The sequence below is a fragment of the Macaca mulatta genome, chromosome 1 (genome assembly GCF_049350105.2).
Source record: "Macaca mulatta isolate MMU2019108-1 chromosome 1, T2T-MMU8v2.0, whole genome shotgun sequence".
NCBI classification, from domain to species: Eukaryota; Metazoa; Chordata; class Mammalia; order Primates; family Cercopithecidae; genus Macaca; species Macaca mulatta.
In genome coordinates, this window is record NC_133406.1 from 4071319 (window position 1) to 4092445 (window position 21127).

The following is a 21127-nucleotide window of genomic DNA, read 5'->3' on the forward strand; positions in this document are numbered from 1 at the left end:
ATGGAGGTGGCTCACATAAAATCCAAAATGGATTTTCCTGATCGGCGGACGGCTTTCCTCCAAAAACTCATTCAGGGACCCAGCTCCTTCCATCTTGTGGTTCCATATTTTTCAACATATGGCTTCCAATATCACTCCACTGGATATATCGAGCTGTAAAGGAAAAAGTACCTTCCACGTGGGAGGCTTCCATGGACCGGGCCTAGAAGTGGTACCCATCACCTCCATCCACATTTCATTGGTAAAAACTAGGTCACATGGTCTAGCTAGACCATAATTCCCAGCTCCCCTCTATCTGCTAGAGAATCTGGGAATTACAGTATAGCTGTGTGCTCAGGAGGAGAGGAAACAGAATTAGACTACCCAGTCTCCACCACAGACGACCACCATGACATGAATCACTAGCACTACCAGGGAGGGGCATGGCAATAAACCGGTGAGTTGACCACAGAGTTCCAACTGTTGGCCTAGAAACTCGGATGGAACGGCTTAACATTAGGCTCAAACAACCTCATGAGATTTGGGGGTAACTGTATCAGGTGAGCAGTAAGGTCTCTGCCAAATCCACACTTCCCTCCCGAGAGTTTCTGAATGTATAGGTTGCTATGCTTTGTACCATTGGATCTGCCTCCCTAGGCACAGATGCTGGAACCGGAACTGGCTACTTAACCAGACAGGCGCCCTCTATAGGTCTGCAGGGGAGGGGCTGATGCAGTTGAGCTCTGCTCAACAAAGGCACACACTACCGAATACTGACAAATGACCAAAGCAGACTTTCCTTCTTTCTTCCTTGGGAGTTTTAAAGCAAGACATACAGATGGAAGAGGAATGGCACAGAGAGAAGGCAGGCTGCAGAACCATAAAGCATCTGACCCCATGAGGAGGTAGATGCAAAGGAGTAGGAGACACACAGCAGAGATCAAATCAGTCAGGAGCAAAATAGGAAGAATCTGGAAAAGAAGAAAGAAAAGCAGGCAAGTAGAGTCGCCGGCATGTTAGATTACCAGTTGATGTGGAGTCGCCAGAGTGACTTGAAATATGAGAGCCCCTGTGTTCCCTTAATGGCAATAAATGTCCTTCCAGTACACTGGGGCTGGAATGCCACTGTGGGGACTTTTTGCTATTCCTTACATAAATAAATTCCTTGAGGCCGGGCGCGGTGGCTCAAGCCTGTAATCCCAGCACTTTGGGAGGCCGAGACGGGAGGATCACGAGGTCAGGAGATCGAGACCATCCTGGCTAACACGGTGAAACCCCGTCTCTACTAAAAAATACAAAAAACTAGCCGGGCGAGGTGGCGGGCGTCTGTGGTCCCAACTACTCGGGAGGCTGAGGCAGGAGAATGGCGGGAACCCGGGAGGCGGAGCTTGCAGTGAGCTGAGATCCGGCCACTGCACTCCAGCCTGGGTGACAGAGCCAGACTCCGTCTCAAAAATAAATAAATAAATAAATAAATAAATAAATAAATAAATAAATAAATAAATTCCTTGTATTAAATGGCGTAGTATTTGCATATAACCTATGCATATCCTCCCATATACTTGAAATCTTCTCTGGATTACTTATAATGCCTTCTATCACTTATACTTATTTCCAAATATGTCCTTACAAGAAACTTGCTCAAACTGAGAAAACTTAAGAATATTTGGTCCCAACCAACCTGACAGAGCATGACCAACAGAATGATGCAAAGGAGCCCAGTTTCCAAACAAGTCTGGGGCCATAGGAACACACAGTAATACTTTCTTGGTTTGTGTCCCTTCTGTATTTCAAAGCTAGTAAAGAAACTACCATGAGCTGTTCAAAGCTAGTAAAGAAACTACCATGAGCTTCCACACTTTTTGAGTGAATGTAATATTAGATTTCCTCTGTTAAGGAGACCAGGTCGAGGCTGCAGGACGTACAAATCTGGAAGTCACAGAGGGTACACACCCAGAGGCCACAGGAATTTTATACCCAGAGGCCTCAGGAAGTACACTCCCTGAAACCACCAATCCTCAGAGCCTCTGGCTCCCCACTTTTGAAGTCATACAGCAAAATTTGCACCTGATCAAGACAGTCCAATAAGAACAATAGGCCGGGCATGGTGGCTCATGCTTGTGACCCCAGCACTTTCCGAGGCTGAGGTGGGCACATCACTTGCGGCTAGGAGTTCGAGACCGGCCTGGCCAACATGGTGAAACCCTATCTCTACTAAAAATACAAAAATTGGCCAGGCGTGGTGGCGCCTGCCTGTAATCCCAGCTATTCGGGAGGCTGAGGCAGGAGAAACACCTGAACCCAGGAGACGGAGGTTGCAGTGAGCTGAGATCACATCACTGCCCTCTAGTCCAGGCGACAAAGCGAGATCCCATTTCCAAGAAAAAAAAGAACAACAGACAGAGCTGGGCACGGTGGCTCACACCTGTAATCCCAAACACTTTGGGAGGGCTGAGGTGGGCAGATGACCTGAGGTCAGGAGTTCTAGACCAGCCTGGCCAACACAATGAAACCCCTTTTCTACTAAAAATACAAAAATTAGCTGGGCGTGGTGGCGGGTGCCTGTAATCCCAGCTACTCAGGAGGCTGAGGCAGGAGAATCGCTTGAACCTGGGAGGTAGAGGTTGCAGTGAGCTGAGATTGGGCCACTGCACTCCAGCCTGGGCAACAGAGTGAGGCTCCATCTCAAAAACAAAAACGGACAGATACCTGTAATCCACAATCAACCAAAGCTGGCCTCCAAAGATACAGAAATGGTCTTCTTTATTAAAATAGCCAGTAATGGGCCCTGAAGAGGGAAGCCTGAATCCAAATGTTATTTTTCTTGTCACAGTGCCATTCCTATTAACTTCCATCTGTAAAGTCTGGAACATAGCTTACTGGGATATCTAGGACTGACCCCATGCCCTTTGCGATGTCCCCCAATACATTAACCCTTGTGGCATTTATGCCACTTAGCCTAAGCTTGAACTAGAGAGCTACCTCCATTCCAGATCCCTGAATGCTACTGAAAAGCCATAAAAACGAGCTTCATCACAGATGTGACCCCAATCCATGGGAACCATACCATAGTATGAAAGAAAGTAACCATTTCAATAAAAACAGGGTATAAGAAAATAATATACACGCGTTTCCTTGTATCTGGCTAGGATCTGGAGAGATGCCTAGACACTAGTATTCTGGTTGCCAGTATTTTAGAGGGGAACTGGGCGACTGGTGGAAAAGAGTTACAGGGACTTTTCTTTGAGGCAGGAGGATCACGTGAGCCCAGGAGGTCAAGGCTGCAGTTAGCCGTGATGGCACCACTGTACTCCTGCCCGGGTGACAGACTGAGACCCAGTCTCAAAAATATCCATGAGCACTTCCTGAAAAAATTTTAAAAACTGACAAGAGAATCTACACAACAAAAATAAATCAAAGAATTCAAGGATGGAGAAAAAAATGAGAAAATGTGGTTAGTGGCAACTTCATTCAAATATACAAAACTACTAAAAAATGTAGGAACAAAGTATGAACATTCTACCTTGTCAGTGTAAAAATAAAAATATACCTAAGATAAACTGGGGGTTGGGAGAGAAAATGTAGAGACAGAATTTTGGAAATGCTAATGTCCTTATCTTTCACAGCAAGGAATCAACTGACACTTTTTATATTTGAAATAGATAGTTTAAAAAAACACACAAGGACTACAGTCTCTTAATGTTTTCCTCAAAATCTTTTCTGAACTTAAATAATGTCTCTTATGGCTAACAAACATTTGAGATTCCACAATTTCTTCAATTTAGTTTTTTTTCTTTTGTCACATTCAAGTAAAATTAAAGTAAGTCCTTCCCACATGAAGATTATATCCTAGATTTTTCCTTCCATATCTTTTTCCTTCCTTTCCTTTCTTCCTTCTTCCTTTCTTATTAATTCCCCACCTTTCTATCCATTTATTATATTACACATGGGCAGAAAGAGCTCTAGAATAATAATAGTCTAACAGTAACAATTATTATTTCAGGAAGTAGAATTTGGAATGACTTTAAAAAATTCTCTTTGACTCTTTAACTCCGGTTCATCAAAAGGACCATGATAAGCAAACCAATTTTTAACAAAGCAACTACAAAGTGAGATGGTAAAGAGATAAGATATAAATCACTCTTTTAAAAATATTTATTTTTATGTGTAGTTGTAAAGTATTTCAGAGAAAAGTACAGGAGAAAATATGACAGCCAATACTAAGATTTAACAGATGTTAACATCTTGCCACATTTTCTTCAGAATTTTTTTCCTAACAAGAAAACATTGCAGAAACAGCTAACATTCCACTCCTCCTCCCTTCTCCTTTCATCTTCAGATGCAACCACACCACTATTCTGAGGATAATGCTTATCATTTCCATGCATATCTTTGTATTCATAAACAATATTTACTATTATTTTGTCTATTTAAAATGTATATATATGGTAGTATGTTTCTGTCCTTTTGTAATTTCTTAAACTCAACGTTGTTTTTTGAGATTTATCCAAGTTACACATGTAGTCTTAGGTTCATCATTCACTTCATGCATACAGGTGAACAATCACTGCATGAATAAACCTGTTTTTACAATTCATTTCTTATTGAGGGGTGTGTGGACCCAACAATTCCCAATCCTCTTCCATGTTTTTCCATTGCACAAATGTAGACCCAGTATCGATACAGTTTTTACAAAGCTCTCTGAGTAGCTTCCAGCCTTCTCAGATAATAACTGTCTTGGGGACTCCATCCATGCAGTCTCTCCACACTGCTCACACTTTTTACTATCTGATAAACATGAATTGCAAAATGTTGTTGTAATATCTCTTCAAAAACAGCACTATATGTGAAGAAGTAAACGTAGTATTTATGGTACCTCCACTGCTCCTAGGAAAAGTTATTTCTAATCCATTACAAATAAGTTCTTGTTACTATTTCTTATTGAATTTTACACAGGACCTAGTACACTCAAGGTTCCTGCCAATTGCTAACGAAGCTTAAGTCTCCCTATCAGTAAAAGAAATGAATATTGGATACCATGAGCCTCAGAGACTCATATTGAGTTGAAGATGGAAGCAATGAAAAAAGAGACTCGCTATATTAGCAAGTAGATACTTGGTGCTGCTGGACTGCAAAATTTGTCTAAAGATTAAGAAAATATTAAGAAAAATCTCCTATAGATGGGGCAGGTATAAATTAAACACAGTGTACTAGTCCATTCTCATATGACTAATACTGCTATGAAGAAATACCCAAGACTCGGTAATTTATAAAGAAAAAGAGGCTTAATGGATTCACAGTTCCACAGGGCTGGGGAGGCCTCACAATCACGGTGGAAGGCAAAGGAGGAGCAGAGGCACATTTTACATGGCAGCAGGCAAGAAAGTGTCTACAGGGGAGCTGCCCTTTATAAAATCATCTTATTTACTATCACGAGAACAGCATGGGAAAAACCTGCCTGTATAATTCAATTACCTCTTACCAGGTCCCTCCCACAACACGTGGGGATAATGGCAGATACAATTCAAGATGAGGTCTGGGTGGGGACACAGCCAAACCTTATCACACAGAAGAGTCTGGAATACTAAAAATAAGGTCACATTGTAAAGGCATTGAAGCATAGGAACAGGACAGATGGGTGTGGCTTGGGAAGGGGAAAGATTGGTGCTTTTATGCCAGGATTGGGCCCTATCTCATCTTAGCTCACCAAATTCTTATCAACCTGTTCTGAAATTGATCAGAATGGAGTGTTTAAAAAAAAATGCAAGTTGATATTTTTTATTTGATATTCTTATACTTGTGTGGTTTAAGTAGTGCAGGTATTTTTATTTCAATTTTATAGATAAGGAAAATGAAATAAAAAGAGGGTGGCACATAGAAAATCCACGATAGAGCCAGCAACTGACTCTACTGATTTCTAGTGTACTTTTATTCTGTTAGATTACAAAAAATCGGATTTGTGTGTGAATAAGATTATAGTCACTTTCAAATTAAATGTATCAGCTACATGGAAAAGTTCGCTTATTTACCTTAGAGGCACGCCTTGGGGGTGTATTTTTTCCCCACCAAATTAGCTTTATTTAGGGGAACCTAAATTTATTCTACTAAAACTACTCTAAATGACATTTGTTTGTTTCCAAAAATTAAATCCATACTCCAAAGGTGTGTAATTTGACTAAATTTAAAAAAAAATCTGCATGCCAGAAAGTAAAAGTAGAGTGAAAAGACACAAGACATACATATCTTGACTAAGGCTGAGAGCTTTAATATATGAAAAGATAAAGAATTCAGTGAGAAAAAATGGGGAAAAATCATGAACCATCAGTTCAAACAAAATGAAATACAAATAGTTTTAAGAGATATGAAAGATGTTCATAATCTAGAAAATGAAAATTAGGCCAGGCACAGTGGCTCATGCCTGTAATCCCAGCACTTTGGGAGGCTAAAGCGGGTGGATCACTTGAGGTCAGGAGTTCGAGACTAGCCTGACCAATATGGTGAAACTCCATCTCTACTAAAAATACAAAAATTAGCCAGGCGGATGGAAGCCTGTGATCCCAGCTACTCGGGAGGCTGACACAGGAGAACTGCTTGAACCCAGGAGGTGGAGGTTGCAGTGAGCTGAGATCATGCCACTGCACTCCAGCCTGGGTGACAGAGTAAGACTCTGTCTGAAAAAAAAAAAAGGAAAGAAAGAAAGAAAGAAAGAAAGAAAGAAAGAAAGAAAGAAAGAAAGAAAGAAAGAAAGAAAGAAAGAAAGAAAGAAAGAAAGAAAGAAAGAAAGAAAGAAAGAAAGAAAGAAAGAAAGAAAGAAAGAAAGAAAGAAAGAAAGAAAGAAAGAAAGAAAGAAAGGAAGAAAGGAAAGGAAAGGAAAGGAAAGGAAAGGAAAGGAAAGGAAAGGAAAGGAAAGGAAAGGAAAGGAAAGGAAAGGAAAGGAAAGGAAAGGAAAGGAAAGAAAGAAAGAAAGAAAGAAAGAAAGAAAGAAAGAAAGAAAGAAAGAAAGAAAGAAAGAAAGAAAGAAAGAAAGAAAGAGGGGAGGGGAGGGGAGGGGAGGGGAGGGGAGGGGAGGGGAGGGGAGGGGAGAGAGGGGAGAGAGGGGAGAGAGGGGAGAGAGGGGAGAGAGGGGAGAGAGGGGAGAGAGAGGAGAGAGGAGAGAGGAGAGAGGAGAGAGGAGAGAGAGAGAGAGAGAGAGAGAGAGAGAGAGAGAGAGAAAGAAAGAAAGAAAGAAAGAAAGAAAGAAAGAAAGAAAGAAAGAGAAAGAAAGAAAAAACAAAAAAGAAAATTAACACTGAGTCTCCATCTTTCACATATCAGATTGGAAAAAAAATCCCAATGCTTGATAATTACAGTTTGTTTCAGAAGGATTGAAGAAACTAGTACTCTCACATGAGTTGAGTGACTATCATCAAGACAGCAACATCTACCAAAAATTGTCAAGCCCTTTGACATACTTCCAATAATTTACCTGAGAAAAAGTTTTCACTTTTGCGAGATGATATGCATGCTAAGATATTCTCTGCAACATGAACTATTATAGCAAAAGCCTGGAAACAACTTCAATGTCCATTAGTGGGGAGATTAATTCAATATATTATGAGATTCATCCATACAATGAAATAAGGATAAATTTTTTTTTTTTTTTTTGGAGACAGAGTCTCGCTCAGCCGCCCAGGCTGGAGTGCAGTGGCGTGATCTCAGCTCACTCCAACGACTGTCTCCCAGGTTCAAACGATTCTCCTGTCTCAGCCTCCCAAGAAGCTGGGATTATAGGCACCCACCATCATGTCTGGCTAATTTTTGTATTTTTAGTAGAGATGGGGTTTCCCCATGTTGGCCAGGGTGGTCTTAATGGTCTTGAACTCCTGACCTCAGGTGATCTGCCCACCTCAGCCTCCCAAAGTGCTGGGATTACAGGTGGGAGCCACCGCACCCAGCCAATTTTTATATACTAATAGTCAAGATATATTGATAAGTAAAAAAAGCAGAGTGCAGAACAGTTTATATAGTATCATACCATTCACGTTAAAAATAAACACATATCTTACAACTCAAAAATAAACAAAATAAAACAACCTGGTTTAAAAATGGGCAAAGACTAGAGACTTCTCCAAAGAAGATGTACAAATGTCCAATAAGTACATGAAAGGATGTTCAACATTACTAATCAGGAAAATGCAAATCAAAGCCCCAGTGAGATACCATTTCACACCCAGTAGGACGGTTATTATAGAAACAACAATAACAACAACACCCCCCTCCAAAAAAACCAACAGAAATGACAAGTGCTGGCAAAGATGTGGAGAAACCAGAACCTCGGGGCATTGCCGCTGGGAACGCAGCATGGTGCAGCCGCTGTGGAAAACGGTACAGTGGTTCCTCAAATATCCAACACAGAACTACCACGTGATCCAGCAATTCCACTCCTGGATATGCACCCAAAAGAATTAAAAGCAGAGACTCGAACAGATATCTATACACCAACATTCATAGCAGCGTTATTCACAACAGTCAGAAGATGAAAACAACCCAAATGTCCATCAATAGCCAGATGGATGAATAAAATGTGGGATATAAATACAATGGAATATTATTCAAAAAAGGAATACAATTCTGACACATGCAACAAGGTGGATGAACCGTGAGAACATTACACTACATGAAATAAACAAGACACAGGACAAATATTATTTGTTTGTATTTTAAAAATGGAATGCTTCACAGATTTGCATGTCATCCTCCTGCAGGGTCCATGCTAATCTTCTCTGTAGCGTTCCAATTTTAGTGTATGTGCTGCCGAAGCAAGCACAGGAAGGACAAATATTGTACTCTTCCATTTATATATGAGGCATCTAGGATAATGAAACTCATAGATACAGAAAGCAGAACGGTGGCTGCCACGGGCTGCAAGAGGGAGGGGTGTGGAACTATTGTTAAATGGGTACAGAGTTTCAGTTTGGGAAGATGAAAAAGCCTAAAATGGATAGCAGTGATGGTTGTACAGTAATGTTAATGCCACTGCATTCTATACTTAAAATGATAAATTTTAGGTTATCTATATTTTACCACAGTAAAAAAAATACACAAACGTATGCACACACACACACAAACGCACGCACACACATACTCATACATATTTGCATGGAGAATCTCTGGAAGAATTAGAGAAGACTGTAACAAACCTTGCCTTTAATAAGGGGAACTGGATAGGTAGAAAAGAGATTTATTTATCACTATATATTATTTCTACCTTTAGAATTTTATCCCATGTACATATATCATCTATTCAAAAATTTAATTTTCAATCGTTCTTCTTAACTTCTAAATACAGAGCAGGAAAATACATATAAGTGAAAATGTGGCCGGGTGCAGTGGCTCATGCCTATAATTCCAGTACTCTGGGAGGCTGAGACGGGCGGGTCACTTGAGGCCAGGAGTTCGAGACCAGCCTGGCTATAATGGCAAAAACCCTGTCTCTACTAAAAGTACAGAAAAAAAAAAAAAAGAGATAATTACTGGGGAATGGTGGCACACACCTGTAATCTCACTATTCCTGGTACTTGGGAGGCTGAGGCAGGAGAATCGCTTGAACCCAGGAGGTGGAGGTTGCAGTGAGCCGAGATCACTGCACTGCACTCCTGCCTAGGCGACAGAGCAAGACTGTCTTTAAAAAAAAAAAAAAAAGCTCTGTGTTTTATATTATATAAGGCAAAATCAGAGTATCCCTAATTAGTGATATTGAAAACCTGCCCAGTGTTTTTCAAGGAGCTGGCTTTCAAAAACTATTTAACAAGGAAATGAAAAAGAAAAATAAAATGCTTTAGATCTTAAGAGATCAATATGGAACATATGGGAATAAGTAAAACATTCTAGCCAGGTGTGGTAGGTGCTTATAGTCCCAGCTACTCGGGAGGCTGAGACAGGAGGATCGCTTGATCTCAGGATTTCAAGGCCAGCCTGGGCAACATAAACAGAGCTTGTCTCTAAAATAAAATATGTATTTTAAAGTTCTTATGAGAGTTTTGTTACATATAACATAACATTGCTCATCCAGATTAAACAGAGGCAAAACAAATCTGAGTTATTTACTTTAAAAACATAAAATGGGGCTGGGCACCGTGGCTCATGTCTGTAATTCCAGCACTTTGGGAGGCTGAGGCAGGCAGATGACTTAAGGCCAGGAGTTCAAGACTAGACTGGGCAACATAGCGAGACCCTGTCTCTACCAAAAATACAAAAATTAGATGGGCACGGTGGTGGGCACCTGTAATCCCAGCTACTTGGGAGGCTGAGGCAGGAGAATCGCTTGAACCCAGGAGGCAGAGGTTACAATGAGCTGAGATCGGGCCACTACACTCCAGCTTGAGCCAGACACTGAGACTCCATCTCAAAATAATAATAATACAAACTATATGTATATAAAGTAGAAAAATTATAATAGCTAATACTGTTCTTAGCTTTAAATCCCAAGCTAATATTGTTCTAAGAGCTTTAAAAATGTCCACTCACAACAGTGGTTCTCAAACTTTTTGGTCTGAGAACTCCTTTTACAAATTATCAAAAATTATCAAGGCGCTCAAAGCGTTTATGTTGTGTGAGTTATATGGATCTATATTTATTATCATATTAGAAATTAAACCTTACATTTTAAAAATATGTATGTATTAATTCATTTAGAAATCATAAATCAACTCATATGTTTACATAAATAATTTTTATTTTTTTAAACTATATTTTCCAAAACAAAAAGTATATTGAGAAGAATGGCATGTTTTACATACGTTCAATGTAAATATGTAATGCCTGGCTTCACAGGGGACAGCTGTATTCTCATATCTAGTTCTGCGTTCAATCTGCTGCAAAACTGCATGTCATGTAGCCTTTGAAAAACTCCAATACAAGGCCGGACGCAGTGGCTCACGCCTGTAATCCCAGCACTTTGGGAGGCCGAGGTGGGTGGATTACCTGAGGCCAGGAGTTCGTGACCAGCCTGGCCAACATGGTGAAACCCCATCTCTACTAAAAAAAAAAAAAAAAAAAAAAAAAAGATACAAAAATTAGCCGGGCGTGGTGACAGGTGCCTGTAATTGCAGCTACTCGGGAGGCTGAGGCAGGAGAATGGCGTGAACCCAGGAGGCGGAGGTTGCAGTGAGCCGAGATCGCGCCACTGCACTCCAGTCTGCGTGACAGAGAGACTCTGTCTTAAAAAAAAAAAAAAAAAATGAAAGAAAAAGAAAAGAAAAAAACAGTATATACTCGTGGAAAAAGTGAGAATGAAAAGAACAAATACTCTCTTAAATTTATTATGAAAATAGTTCTGACTTCACAGTCCCCTGAAAGGGTCTTGGGAGCACTCTGAGAACTACTTACTTGTACTACGAAACCTCTGAGGCAAATGTACACTGAGGCACAAAGAGAATAACGAAATGACTCGCAGTCACGGAGCTGGGATGGGAAGCCAGGAAGTCTGATTCCAGACCTCAGAACTGGCCCCTAGAGGCGGAAGGGCAGTAGTAGGGGCCCAGCTCATAAAGGTTTTGACAGTGGGCTGGTGGCTGCCCAGCATTTGCAATACCAGACTTTCCCTTTATCTGATGCGATAAAATTTCAAATTAAATATTCCAATTTGTGCAAAGCAGAGATAAGGGAAAGGGAGAGTAGCCACCACAAAACTCTAAGACCTACACCTCTCAAGGGGGCCTAGATCAGCCCTACACAGGAAGTAACACCAAACCTCCACCTGAGGGATAAAGCAGCTAGGGGAGGCACAGCCAGTGCCTGGGGGGCTCTCCAGGAACGGCTCTCTGTCCTGCCCCCACTGAGTCATTATATATCTCTCCCTCCGTTCAAAGACACTTCTTTCTTTCTTTCTTTCTTTTTTTTAGACGGAGTCTCACTCTGTCACCCAGGCTGGAGTGCAATGGTGCGATCTTGGCTCACCGCAACCTCTGCCTTCTGGGTTCAAGTGATTCTTCTGCCTCAGCCTCCCTGGTAGCTGGAATTACAGGCACACGCCACCATGCCTGGCTAATCTGTGTATTTTTAGTAGAGATGGGGTTTCACCATGTTGGCCAGGCTGGTCTCGAACTCCTGACCTCCGGTGATTCACCTGCTTCTGTAGCAGGATGGGCGGCACACAAAACTCCTCAGACATCGAGTTAAAGAAGGAAGGGGTTTATTTGGCCGGGGGCATCAGCAAGACTCCTGTCTCAAGAGCTGAGCTCTCTGAGTGGGCAACTCCTGTCCCTTTTAAGAGCTCACAACTCTCAGGGGGTGCGTGTGAGAGGGTCGTGATTGATTGAACAAGCAGAGGGTACGTGACTGGGGGCTGCATGCACCGGTAATTAGATCTTAGATCGGAATAAAACAAGATAGGGATTTTCACAGTGTATTTCTACACAATGTCTGGAATCTATAGATAACAGAACCGACTAGGTCAGGGGTTGATCTTTAACTACCAGGCCCAGGGTGCGGTGCCGGGCTGTCTGGCTGTGGATTTCATTTCTGCCTTTTAGTTTTTACTACTTCTTTCTTTGGAGGCAGAAACTGGGCATAAGACGATATGAGAGGTGGTCTCCTCCCTTACTTTGGCCTCCCAAAGTGCTGGGATTATAGGCGTGAGGCACTGCACCTGGCCTGAAAAACACTTCTTTACACCACTCAATCCTTGCTTTTTCCCTTTTATTTTTAGTTGACAAATAATAATTGTACAGATTTCTGAGATATACAGAGTGATACGTCAATGCTTTATACAAAGTGCAATGATCAAATCAGGGTAACTGGCATCTCCACCACCTAAAACATTAATCATTTCCTTGTGAACATTCAAAATCCTCTCTTGTATTTTTGGAAAATAAATCAGAGTTAACCAGAGTCACCCTCTACTGCGGCAGAACAATAGAACTCCTTCCACCAATCCAGCTGTAATTCTGCATCCATTAACCAGCCTCCCCAGTCCCTCCTCCCCGTCTTTCCTCTCCTCTGACACACAGCTCTACTCTCTACTTCCAGGAACTCAGTTTTTTTGTTTGTTTGTGTGTTTGTTTGTTTGTTTTTAGCTCCCACATAGAAGCGAGATCATGCGGCATTTCTCTTTCCGTGCCTGACTTATTTTGGTTAACATAATGTCTCCAGGCTCACTCAGGTTGCCACAAATGACAGGATTTCATTCTTTTTTATGTACTTTCCTCAGTTCTTACACAGAATACTGCCTTCAATCCTTAATTAAAATGTTTAAAAAGAAGGATATTAAACTATCAGACATTAAATTATTTTATAAACTGACAACAGTTAATAGAGCATTGAAGGTAAAGTGGTACAGCACATAAGATATGCGCCAAATTAGACCCCTTCTATAAAATGTTGCATATTATAAAGAAGGCCTAACAATTCCAGAAGTAAGTGGAATAAACTGGTAACTTGGGGAAAAAAAAAAGTCTATTTAGACCTTCGCTTTAATCAGCCGAAATACATTCTCGATAGATCAACCGCTTTTACAAACCGAGAAAACGCGCTGGGAAAGGCAGGGCCAGACCTCACTCATCCTGCATTCTCAGAGCCGCCCCTGGGGGGTACACAAACTGGAAAGCGCTGCCCCAAAGAAGAAGCGAACTTGAGTTCCAACTTTGTTGCTAACCTATTGTGTGATCTTGGGCAAGTCTTTTGGCTTCTCCATCCTTACATTTTCTTGTTTGTTTGTTTGCTTTGTTGAGATGGAGTCTCACTCTGTTGCCCAGACTGGAGCGCAGTGATGCAATCTCAGCTCACTGCAATCTCCACCCCCTAGGTTCAAGAGATTCTAAAGCCTCAGCCTCCCAAGCAGCTGGGACTACAGGCGCCCGCCACCACACCCAGCTAATTTTTTTTTTTTTTTACTTTTTTTATTTTTAGGAGAGACGAGGTTTCACCATGTTGGGCAGGCTGGTCTCAAATTCCTGACCTCAGGTGATCCACCTGCCTCAGCCTCCCAAAGCTTAGTTTCCAATTTATAAACAGTGGCCAAGTGCAGTGGCTCACACCTGTAATACTAACACTTTGGGAGGCTGAGGAGGGTCTATCACTTGAGGCCAGGAGTTCAAGACCAGCCTGGGCAACGTAGCAACACCCCGTCACTACAAGAAATAATAATTAGCTGGGCGTGGTAGCAAGTGCCTACAGTCCTAGCTGCTTGGGAAGCTGAGGCAGGAGGATCACTTCAGGAGTTCAAGGTCACACACGCTGAGTTATGATCAAGCCACTGTAATCCAGCCTGGAGGACAGAGTAAGACCCTATCTTTAAACGAATTTTTAAAAAAGAGTGGATGGTAATGATACCAGAAGCATGAGAACATTCATTATAAACTTTAAAGTGCTATAAAAATTAACACAGGAATAATGATCAGGAAGCTACATTCATCCATGTTGTCCCTCCTCAAATACACTCAGCATCAATATTTTAATGCTAAAAACAATAACAGTGTTCGTAGTAACCATCTTTAACTAATAAAGCAGACCCTTTAAGTTGTAAGAACATCTACTTTCCCTCAGGGCCTCGGTAAAGTTATTTTAACTTTCAGTGGAAAAAAGATTCAGCCCATAAACATGTTTACTTTTACTGAATTGGCCCTTTTACCATAAAAGGCCTGGCCTCGTTGCTCTCAGGATCCAGAGATGTTCTTTTCACGGCTACTGTCAGGAAGCCTGAATGCAGAAGAGAAGCCCCGATGTCTTTAAAGGGTAGGTACGGGTGGGAGTGTGGGTCACGTAGCATAGCAAGAGACTCGGAGTTAGAAAAACCCTGGTGTGACATGGAGCAAACTATTTACCTTCTCCTTGTCTCCAGAAACCGGAGATGCCAACCCTTAACCCACAAATAAAAAGATTAAAATGAGGTAATCCACATGAAGCCTCTAGCACCCAACTACAGGTAGTGTGTTAGATGGCAAGCCTTAAGCAAATGCTGGTTTCTTTTCTCTCTTTCCCCTTTCTCTCATAACGCCATACTTTCCCTGACTTCTCTAACAATACCTCTGTCCCCTGCCCCCAGGAGAACCCTTCAAGGAGAGGTCTGAGGTCAAGGCATTTGTCATTCATGTGCTTAGTTATTCAAATTGCAGGCCAGGGCTGCCTGCTGCACCCCCTCCCCAACCCTACCACCACCACTAGCACCCCACCCACTCATTTCCTACTGGGGTACCCACAGGAAGGCCTGGTATTCCAGTGTCATTCCCACAGAATGCAATGTGACCAGAGCCACCAGAGCTATGTGGTGCTGCACCTCTGATGGCACTGGTTTATAAGCCTCAAACAGTTCCTTTCCAGAACCGTTTTCAAACCACTTCCCACTGCTGTGCTGGCCTCTTTACTAGGCCCTGGTCTTGAGATTGCAATCGCATCAAATAACCCTCATTTAGCCTGGCCTCCTAAAGAATGGTTTCATTGCCTTTTTTTTTTTTTGGAGACAGTCTCGCTCTATCGCCCAGGCTGGAGTGCAGTGGCGTGATCTCGGCTCACTGCAACCTCTGCCTCCGGGGTACAAGTGATTCTTCTGCCTCGGCCTCCAAAGTAACTGGGATTACAGGCGCCCGCCACCACGCCTGGCTAATTTTTGTATTTTTAGTAGAGATGGAGTTTCATCATGTTGTTCAGGCTGGTCTTGAACTCCTGACCACAGGTGATCTGCCCACCTTGACCTCCCAAAGTACTGGGATTACAGGTGTGAGCCACCGCACCCAGCTTCACTGCCTTTCTTTGATGTGTGTGGCACAAACCCTACAATTCTTATTAGTGTGTGTAATCTCTTCTGTCTTTTAAGGGGTTGTTTGTTTGTTTTGTTTCAGACTCATGCTGTGTCCTCCATTTCAGACCCAGCAGTATTCATGTCTTCTCTTGTCGTTTCATGTTCTTCTGTTTGGGTTCTTTTTGCTATTTTACAGGGGGAGTGTGCCATCGCATAGGCATTATTAATGTTTCCTTGCAATATCCTATTCGTGGCCTTATAATACATCTTTATGTGTTTTACAAAGCAAATGGCATTCCTTCACTCGACTACTTCCTGAGTGCCAAATATGCGCCAAGCACTAAAACTGAAATACAGTTCATCTCACTCACAGAGTTCACAATTTATAGGTTGGAACGGGCAATGAGAATACAGTATATTCTTTCTACCAGAGTATGAAGAATAAGAAACAGTACTTATCAAAGCAATAGCTAGCAAAGACCTTTTACAGAGCATGGAAAATAAATACTTAAAACAGCATAATAAATCCAAGGTACAGTGTAAAAAGAAGAGAAAATAGCTCTCTTGTATCTTATGACTTGTGTCAGTAATTTAGAAGTGTAACCAAAAAAAAAATTTCCAAACCTCACATCCACTGTATTATTCGACTCATGGTCAAACACTTCAAATGCTTCCTTGATTTTTTTGTGAAATTCTGCTACTATTATCTCTGCAAAAGACAAAGTAAATAAAAATTATTTTAATTTAGCTTTGAATTGAAAACAAAAATTCTAATAACCAGACTAGCAATCTTAATAAGCAAGCATATGAAGAACTCTTTCCTTATCTTTATGTATCATTTAGCATGTTTAACTTCCTCTGGAGATGTCAAAGGATATATTGTGTTTGTAAACATTTTTTCTGAGGCATAATGTACATATGGTAAAGGTGCACTGATCTTCAGTACACAGTTTAATTAAGTGTTTACACACGCACATACTCATGGAACCACTCCAATCACGGTGATAGAATATTTCCAGCAGCGGCCTCTCTCTCAAGTCCTCTGGGTAGAGTCCTCGCCTGAGAGGCACAGTGAATCCAACACAACAGACACTGTTTGCTTCTCCGCAGTGTTCCCTGCCTACCTTGCCTTATTCTATGCTTGCAGAGTTGTGGGAAGAAATGCATAAAAACCAACATGACATTTTCTCAAAGAGCTTTCAAACTAGTTTTGGACTATGACTTACATATATGAAACACTCATATATATATTCAATAAATAGTTACCTAGTACTTACTATGTGGTAAGGTTATGGCAAGGAACAAAATAGAAAAAAAAATCCCTGCCTCTATAGAGCTGCTTTTATTGGGAAAGATATATAAGCTCGTAATATTTGATAAAATACATAGTAAGGCAAATGAAAAATGGAGGAAGGAATAAACAGGGTAGGGACATGAGGGACGCTGGGTGGGGCGTGGGTGGGGAGAACGGGTTGATACGGAGGTCTGAGACAGGCCTACCTCTGCGGTAAGGTGACACTTGGGCAGATACCTGAAGCAGGGAAGGAGCCAGCCTTATGAACAACTGCAGAGTTTTCAGGCAGAGAGAACAGTAAGTGCAAAAGAGTAAGAAATAAGATCAGAAAGGTATGAGTCTGAAGGTGAGGAACAGATTGTCAAGAGGCCTTGGCCAGGCGCAGTGGTTCACACCTGTATTCCCAGCACTTTGGGAGGCCAAGGCGGGTGGATCACCTGAGGTCAGGAGGTCGAGACCAGCCTGGCCAACGGGGTGAAACCCCGTCTCTACTAAAAATACAAAATTAGCTGGACGTGGTGGCGCATAACTGTCATCCCAGCTACTCCGGAGACTGAGGCAGGAGAATTGCTTGGATCTGGGAGGCGGAGGTTGCAGTGAGCAGAGATTGCGCCATTGCACTCCAGCCTGGGCAACAAGAGCAAAACTCCATCTCAAAAAAAAAAAAAAAAAAGCCCTGTAGGCTACTTTAAGGATTTTGGCTTTTACTCTGAATGAGATGTGAAGGCGCTGAAGGGTTTTTCCAGGCAGCAAAGTGATGTGGTCTGCTGATCATCACTCATCACTCTGGCTATTACGACAAGGGTGGAAGCAGAGAGACCAGGCAGGAGGCCACCGCAGTACTCCAGGTGAGAGACGTGGGCCAGAATGGTAGCAGTGAAGGTGGTGAGACATGTCAGGATTCTGGATATATTCTTTTTTTTTTTTTTTTTTTTTTTTGAGATGGAGTCTCTCTCTGTTGCCCAGGTTGGAGTGCAGTGGCTCAATCTTGGCTCACTGCAAGCTCCGCCTCCTGGGTTCAAGCAATTCTCTTGCCTCAGCCTCCTGAGTAGCTGGGCCTACAGGTGCATACCACCACGCCCAGCTAATTTTTTGTATTTTTAGTAGAGACAGGGTTTCACCATGTTGGCCAGGATGGTCTTGATCTCCTGACCTCGTGATCCACCCGCCTCGGCCTCCCAAAGTGCTGGGATGACAGGCGTGAGCCGCCGCGCCCGGCCGATTCTGTATATATTCTAAAGAGCAGAGCCAGCAAGATTTGCTGACATAGAAAGAAAAGGGTCAAGGCCAACTCCAAGGTGTTTGGCTGAGTGAAAGAATAAAGGAAAATAATGTAATTGAGCCTTAAAATCGTGCTAAGCATAGCAGCTCATGCCTGCAGTCCAGCACTTTGGTAGGCCCAGGCGGGAGGACTGCTTGAGCTCCAGGAGGTCGAGGCTGCAGTGAGCCAGGATCACAGTACTGCATGCCAGCCTGGCGACACAGCTAGACCTTGTCTCAAAGAAAAGAAAAAGGTCTCACGATGTATCAAACAGTAAATACAGTAGGACGCCCAGAAAGAAAGACATTAGGAATGAGTTTAGGTAATTATTTCAATTAGAAATATAATACCACCAAACAGAAAATAGGAAATTTTAAAATCACTCACATTCTCTTCCCCCAATATAACCACTCATCATTTTGCTGTATTTTCTTCCAATCTTTCTTCATACATATGCTTTTATATATAGCACTGAATACCATTCATTCATTCAACAAATATGTACTGAATAAACACTACACACCAGGTTCTACATCAGGTACTGTATATACTTTTACAATCATAGAGAAAAAATAAACCAAAGCTCAGAGAGGCTAAGCACCTTTTGCCCAAGATCACAGACTTATTGAGTGGCAGAGCTGGACTGAACTCAGATCTTCCTCCCTTGAACAACCCTGCTCTTCTCCCCCCACACCCCACGCCACCCCACCTCACTCCACCGCACCCCACTCACCTCACTCCACCCCATCTCACCTCACTCCACCCCATCTCACCTCACTCCACCCCACCCCACTCACCTCACTCCACCGCACCCCACTCACCTCACTCCACCCCACCTCACTCCACCCCATCCCACTCACCTCACCCCACCCCACCCCACCTCACTCCACCCCACCCCCACCTCACTCTACCTCATTCTACCCCACTCCATGCCACCCCACTTCACTCCACCCCACTCTACCTCATTCTACCCCACTCCACCCCACCCCACCTCACTCCACCCCACCCCACCTCACCTCACCCTACCCCACCCCCACCTCACTCTACCTCATTCTACCCCACTCCACCCCACCCCACCTCACTCCACCCCACCCCACCTCACTCCACCCCATCTCACCTCACCCCACCCCACCCCACCTCACTCCACCCCACTCTACCTCATTCTACCCCACTCCACCCCACCCCACCCCACCTCACTCCACCCCACCCCACCCCCACCTCACTCTACCTCATTCTACCCCACTCCACCCCACCCCACCTCACTCCACCCCACCCCACCTCACCTCACCCTACCCCACCCCCACCTCACTCTACCTCATTCTACCCCACTCCACCCCACCCCACCTCACTCCACCCCACTCTACCTCATTCTACCCCACTCCACCCCACCCCACCTCACTCCACCCCACCCCACCTCACCTCACCTTACTCCACCCCATCCCACCTGTTAGTACTTACAGTATAAAATCTTAACTCCTTAATTACTTCACCTAAATGTCATATTTTTCCAGGTTACAACATAATTTACACAACCTTCCATTTTTAACAGTACCAAAAGAATATACCACAATTTATTGATATTATTTTTTCTTTTTTTTTTTTTTTTTTTTTGAGACAGAGTCTCGCTTAGTCACCCAGGCTGGAGTGCAGTGGCGCGATCTCGGCTCACTGCAAGCTCCGCCTCCCGGGTTCCCGCCATTCTCCTGCCTCAGCCTCCCGAGTAGCTGGGACTACAGGCGCCCGCCGCCTCGCCCGGCTAATTTTTTGCATTTTTAGTAGAGACGGGGTTTCACCGTGTTAGCCAGGATGGTCTCGATCTCCTGACCTCGTGATCCGCCCGCCTCGGCCTCCCAAAGTGCTGGGATTACAGGCGTGAGCCACCGCGCCCGGCTATTTTTTCTTTATTATAAATAACACAGCAATGAACTTTTGCTAATTTAACAACAAAGAAAGTTACCTCATTATTTAAATTTACACTGCTTTGATTACAAGTGAATCTCAATAATGATCCATATGTTTGTTTACCATCCGTGTTTCCTATGTTATGAACTGTCTATTCATGTTCTCTGCTCAACCCTACGGGGGTCTTTGATTATTTCTTAACAATGAGCGTGAGCTGTTTGAATAATAAAGACTTAACCCTATGTCGAAGTCACTGCAAACAATTTTCCAGGTCAGTTGTTTGCACTTGTTTTTCTAAAATGAAAACAGCTCCATTTCCTTTCTGATGATCAAAATCATACACAATTACTGGAGGAAAAAAAAAAGACACAGATGAAAGTTTAAGTTAAAATCACTTCAAATTCTACTCAGAGTTAACTACTCTTTTCTTTTTTTCTTTTTTCTTTTTGAGATGGAGTCTTGCCATAATTGCCCAGGCTGGAGTGCAGTGGCATGATCTCGACTCACCACAACCTCCACCTCCCAGGCTCAAGTGATTCTCCTGCCTCAGCCTCTGGAGTAGCTGGGACTACAGGTGCGCACCACTACCACCGAGCTAACTTTTGTATTTTTAGTAGAGATGGGGTTTCACCATACTGGCCAGACTGGTCTCAAACTCCTGACCTCAAATGATCCACCTGCCTCAGCCTCCCAAAGTGCTGGGATTACAGGTGTGAGCCTCCATGCTCGGTCCAGAGTTAACTACTTTTAATGTTGTTCTCTAATCTAATTTCTCACTCAGCAATAAATTGGACCTTTCATTCTCAATAAATATTCATTACCTTATTATTTTTAGCGACTGCTTAATATTCCATTATAGAGCTTTATCAAAATGTATTTAATCAACCCCCAATTGTGGATGTTTAGGTTGTTTCTGATTTTTCATTATTATAATCAATAATCAATTCTTTATTGAAGAATCCTGCCCAATTCATCT

General features: G+C 42.7%; 1 protein-coding gene and 2 non-coding genes across 25 annotated transcripts in view; all 3 read right to left on the bottom strand.

Annotated features, from left to right (window-relative positions):
- The window catches only part of EFCAB2 (EF-hand calcium binding domain 2), a 165601-nt gene that overhangs the window by 96591 nt on the left and 47883 nt on the right, over positions 1-21127 (bottom strand). For 16 of the 23 annotated variants that reach the window (XM_077998155.1, XM_077998142.1, XM_077998150.1 and 13 more), the window contains one exon: positions 16319-16403. Coding sequence is in view for 17 of the 23 variants with exons in the window: in XM_077998065.1 (XP_077854191.1) it covers positions 16319-16403 (85 nt within the window). In the remaining 6 variants the exon portion in view is untranslated. The remainder of the gene's footprint in view (positions 1-16318; positions 16404-21127) is intronic. The other 7 variants (XM_077998093.1, XM_077998090.1, XM_077998088.1 and 4 more) reach the window with 1 other exon arrangement.
- On the bottom strand, positions 1922-1979 carry MIR7180 (microRNA mir-7180). Its single transcript, NR_128360.1, has one exon. It is a non-coding gene; the product is annotated as a microRNA mir-7180 (primary transcript).
- On the bottom strand, positions 8679-8785 carry LOC114674829 (U6 spliceosomal RNA). The gene has a single exon (XR_003725919.1). It is a non-coding gene; the product is annotated as a U6 spliceosomal RNA (small nuclear RNA).